Genomic DNA, 5,283 nt, shown 5'->3' on the forward strand with positions numbered 1-5,283 from the left:
TACAGGTGTGTATGGAGTTTTAATGAGTCAAATACAGACAACTGAAACTCAACAGAAACAATGGAAGAAAAGAAGCTCTGGGACATGACAATTGGTCCAAAGATATAGGATACAGTAGGGGCATAGCTTGATAAAATAACACATTAACATTGAAATTCAATAAGTCCAACAAAATTGTTCTTGCTTTCCAGCTAGTACATTTTCTATTATACATTTAGACTTCAGTAAAACTGACCTTGTTTAGATATGAACTTGGTAATATGCATCTTGTACACACAAAAATAAAACTAACGTTATGCCTAATAGATGTACCGGTAGTGTGGCAATTTCGGGGTGTAGAAAATGTTCAAGTTAGACTTATCCGTTCTTTAACGATTGTTCCAATAAACTTTTAAGTTTAAATCTGTTCTACAATCCTCTCTTCCAAAAATGGACTATTTATGACATTTCAAAGAGGGAGGTAATCTACATATTTCAAACCAGCTTCATGTAGATGTGGTACAACAGTGGTGAAAACCAACAGAAATCAAATAGAGGGGAGTATCCGACATCATCCGGAGAGCTCAAATTTCATGCAAGTGCAGAAAATTCCCTCGAACTGATTTCTGTTTTTACATTTACAACATGCTGATTTGCTTGGACGGCTGGATTCAAACTTAATGACATTCTATCATCTTGTACAATCTATACAAGAAGTCAGAGATAGACTTTTCTTGCCCATTTCTGGAAATGATACTCATTTCGTTTCCTTTTGACGAACCGGCCAAACTTAACAAGCATCTATGCAGAACCCATCCATAAAATCAGCCTAGCGGCCCGATAGCTACCACCATAGACTGTATCAAAAGAAACAGTCTACATGTATATTGCTGTACAACTTAGTATATGTACATACATTTTTACACAGCCAAGTTGGGTATGACAAGTGAGCGTGTGTGTACAACATTATTGTATTCACTGTTTGGATTACACATTCTGCATGAAACGTTAGTTCACCTTTATCCGCGGGAAACCTATATCCGTTGTTTCTAAAGCAGGGTACTCATGGACACCATGTTGACGGGCACTGGTTTCAAACTAGACAATTATGAAAATGTTGCCATTTGAAACCGCCGTGTATTAACTTGATGTCCCTACAAAAGGTAAGTGCCCTCAGTTGAGAGACAACAGATATAGGTTACCCTGCGGATAAAGGTGAATTAGTGTAAAGTAAACTGCAGGTACAGAAACTGGAAAGTGAGTGCATGGGACATTCAAAACCACTTTTTCCCTTCTTTAAAGATAACACAAAACAAGATTGTGTACAAAAACATTACATACTGTTTACAAGTAATATATGGACATACAGTTTTTAGCACCATCAAAGTAGTATGTTGATCCCTTACATTACAACTTACAACTCATAACAAAACAGTTAACAATAACAATAACAGAATCATCAACAACACAATGTAATACTGAAATGCAGGTCTCAACCAAAACAAAGTGCTCAACTATGCTTTTATCTTAGCTTACTTTTTCTTGGAATTTTTTTGTTTGTTTTGGAGACAAAAATGTAAAAAGAGTACATTACAATATCTAAAACTGGTGATTCCAAACAAAAACCTGCAAAAATTGGATAGACCAATATTTCACCATTGTGACAAGTATAATTTGTGGGACATTTTTTCTGATCTCTATATTTTATGGGTAAATTTTCTCCAAAGCATATTCTCAGTTTCTTTTTTGCTTTTCCTTCAAAATATGGCCATGATTCTGTGTTTAATTCTCATTTGATTTCTAGTGCACTAAAGAGAAGAAAAGCATCCCTATTCAGTGTCAAATAGGGGGTAAAGTATGGTTCAAGAATGGCTCTCTTCCAGGTAAAACGGTTTTCCAAAGACTTCTTTTTAATGGTTGTTTAGCGCATTTGACATGCAGGATTCGAATTTTTCACTGAACCACATCGCATTGCGAATCTGTGCACAAATGCAGTGCTTCTTTCTATCTTACAGGCACACCCCACTCTGATGACAAGCATAGCATACGCTTCCCTGGGTCTGACTGAATCTGCCGTGCCGTATTAAACGCTACATGTTGGTGTGAATGTGCTTCAGTTCAACGAGGGGCTGATGTCGTTGTCCCAGAGCACCTCCACCCCCGGCCACTTGGTCGCTAGGCAGGTTTTGATGGCGGAGTTGTCCGTTGTGACACACTTGACTTCTCCCAGCTCCTGAATCATGGCTTTCCCCTCCTGGTATTGTACCTTTAGGGAAAGAGGAGAGGCCATTAGTACCTAGTACCAAACAGAGGGAAATCATGCCAAGCTATGGTCATTTTCCCTTATTTTCTGTTTCTTCCACCACGAGTGACTGACGTGCGCAATGACCCTGCACAAATATCAGGTACCATGCAGTAGCGCCCCCTTGAGATATTCACTCAAACTACACCTTTTAGTGCTACACAGAGAAAGTCTTCTTCTTTTTCTTCGTGTTATCACTACACTTTTCTGCTCCAGTACTCTACACACTCCCTTCCTCTGGGGGTCAGAGCTTCCAAATCTTCTTTGGTGCATGGTTCGGACAGGAGGGGCAGACAAGAAAGTGGGGAGGGGACATTAGCAGTTGGATGTTTTTCATACTTGAAGGGCACTGTGTTAGACGCTTTACATTTCAAGTTGATACAAGATATAAAACTTCTTACCTTTCCATTGTTAGAGGATCTCTTCAGCCCATTGTAATGGTAAACTGTGAAAGACTCTGGAATGGGGGACTTCTCCTGTGAAAAAAAACAAATTAAAGGTCAAATTTGAGTATATATAATACAGAATGTTACTCACACCGTGGTCCAAATATGCTTTTCCCTAGTTACAAAGTTTGGGCTTTGTTCCAACACAGGCAAGACATTCAGGAGTGAATCAAAAGTGGCGGTAGATTTCCAACACTTTTCATTCGCTCCTGATGTCACTTTTGACTTCCGAAAAGTCCGCCCAGTGAATCAGTCACTGATGAAGGTGGGCAAGACTGGCAGAAAGTTCTCAGTGTCTTCCTTGTGTTGGAACAAAGCTCAAACTTTTCAACAATGGGTTCTAACAACACAGATGAGTCTTCATTCGAATATTTTTCTCTAGGTTTTTTTAACTCCCCAAACCCAAACTTACCTCATTAGCAAAGAACTCCTGCATGAACTGCTCCAGTACAATAATCCCCAGCTGTTCTGAGTCCAGTTTCTTCTGCATGATATCCACACTGGGAAGGTGCACAGACATAAATGTTAGGTTACATTTGCATTTTGTACTTTTGATCGAACAAAATGTGCTCTTTAGTTATAATGATAATAATAACAATGATAGTAGTCACAAAATTAGACAGCATTTGACAGAACAAACTTAAGTCATCCCAGCTTATTGTTTGTATTCCATCCTCCTTGAAGGAGATTTTTAATCTTTGTTGAGCAAAGCATGAGAAAGAAGAAAACCTAGCACAACTTTGTGCAATCACTACAGCAGGGGGCTAGTCCACTGGTAGTGGTGTAACTTCCATAATCTTTCTCAAATGCTGAGCGCTAAGCAGAGAAAGCAGCATGTACCACTTTTAATGTGTTTGGCATGACTTGGCGAACACTCTTCCCACCCAGCCGTTGCACCGCCGTCCGGTTAAGCAGACTCACCACTATACATATGATATACCAAGACAGAGATAGGTACATATAATGTAAACTCACTACTCCTCCTCAGCACATAGATCCAACTGCCTCAGCACATCTCCCAGCAGGATGGTGGAGATGAAACCATTTCCTGGGGGGTAGGGGGGGGGGGGAGGAGGTAGTTACAGATGTTTGAGAAATGGATTCACTTTTTATATGCAGTAAAAGCCAGTTAATTGCACAACAGGTAATCGCACACTTCTGTTCATTGCACGGAATCCCAAACTCCTTTGGTCCAGTCCAGCTTAATAACTTCACTTTGTTCCACCATTTGGATAATTGCACAAAATGTACTGGCAAATGGAGTGTGCAATTAAATGGCTTAAATTGTATTGTTTGTCAATGAAGATATTAGAAGTTAGACATCCAGATAATAATATACAAAACACAACTTAAGCAACTGGATAAGATTTGGAACTGATCAAACGTTTCAAAGAGAAGCTGCTATCTTTCGTCATTCTGTCATCAGCACATGCTACGTGAAATGCCTGACTGTTTACAAAACTTGTCCAGCTAGCCACTGGACTACACAAGCTACTCAAGTATCAAAGATGTTGTAATACCTTCTGGGTCAAAACTCTTGAATATCCTTCTGGCTTCTGCATCTCTGGATTCGGGAGCTACCAATGTCATCTCCTGAGGGGGGAGGAGGCAAGTGTGTCATGACTCATGAGAAATACAATATTCTTTCCTATAAAATGTTACAAACACATCAAATGCATTGACCCTCTGTTTACAAACAAATATGCAGCACTGATTATTGTATAAGTTCATGCCATACATGTATGTCCATGTGTGATGTACAAATGTACATGTATCAGTAACTGTAACAGTTAACATGCCATTCTCCAAGGAGTGGCTACCCACAAATTAAGTACTACAAATGCAGGAAAGAGCTCCCACCTTTGAGAAGAGCACAGTAAGGTGAGTTTCACTGCCCAGGATCCAGATGGGGAACTCTGGGTTCTTCAGGTAGCTGCCAACCTGAGGGGGAAGAAATAAAGTTACATTAGATGGTCCCATTTTGATAGCACAAAGTTAAGTCATGTCAGCTCAAGTTCATTTCTTTTTTGTGTTTGAATTGCATACCCAGTAAACCGCCTTATGGCGTAACACACCAGGTTTATACTGAGGAGTACAAGCTGCATATCTGTCAGATTTATCTGATTCACTCACAAAAAAACATAGCATACGGGATATCTCAGACGAAGGTCACAATATCTCGACAGAATACATTAAGGTGCTCCCCTTACCTCACAATACCGCAGGTGTTCCAACAGTGTTAGGAACCCAACCTTTCCCTGTCTAGGAATGCCTCGAAGTTCTGAAAAACAGACATAGAAATATTCAATACTCAGATTAAACATAATAGAGGAAAAGGGGAGTTATTATTAAGATGATTTATATAATTAACATATTGGCTCATTTTTCATTTCATAACAATTTTGACCCATCCCCCCAGTTTACAATATATTATCTATAATCTTGACTTTTTGCAGTAGACAATAAATTACATCTTATAGGTCAGATGTTGAAGTGATAAGTAGGATCTAGGAAGTGATATAGGAATGGATGCAGAGCACAGTGGAGAAAGATAAG

At 39.3% G+C, this 5,283-nt stretch overlaps 1 protein-coding gene across 1 annotated transcript in view; it reads right to left on the reverse strand.

Annotated features, from left to right (window-relative positions):
* The window catches only part of LOC118424734 (ubiquitin carboxyl-terminal hydrolase MINDY-3-like), a gene marked incomplete in the record, with an annotated part of 12,920 nt that continues 7,637 nt past the window's right edge, over nt 1-5,283 (reverse strand). The window contains 7 exon segments of the mRNA XM_035833455.1: nt 1-2,245; nt 2,683-2,757; nt 3,140-3,227; nt 3,703-3,775; nt 4,248-4,320; nt 4,588-4,668; nt 4,938-5,008. Coding sequence (XP_035689348.1) covers nt 2,093-2,245; nt 2,683-2,757; nt 3,140-3,227; nt 3,703-3,775; nt 4,248-4,320; nt 4,588-4,668; nt 4,938-5,008 — 614 coding nt within the window.

The sequence above is a fragment of the Branchiostoma floridae genome, chromosome 10 (genome assembly GCF_000003815.2).
Source record: "Branchiostoma floridae strain S238N-H82 chromosome 10, Bfl_VNyyK, whole genome shotgun sequence".
NCBI classification, from domain to species: Eukaryota; Metazoa; Chordata; class Leptocardii; order Amphioxiformes; family Branchiostomatidae; genus Branchiostoma; species Branchiostoma floridae.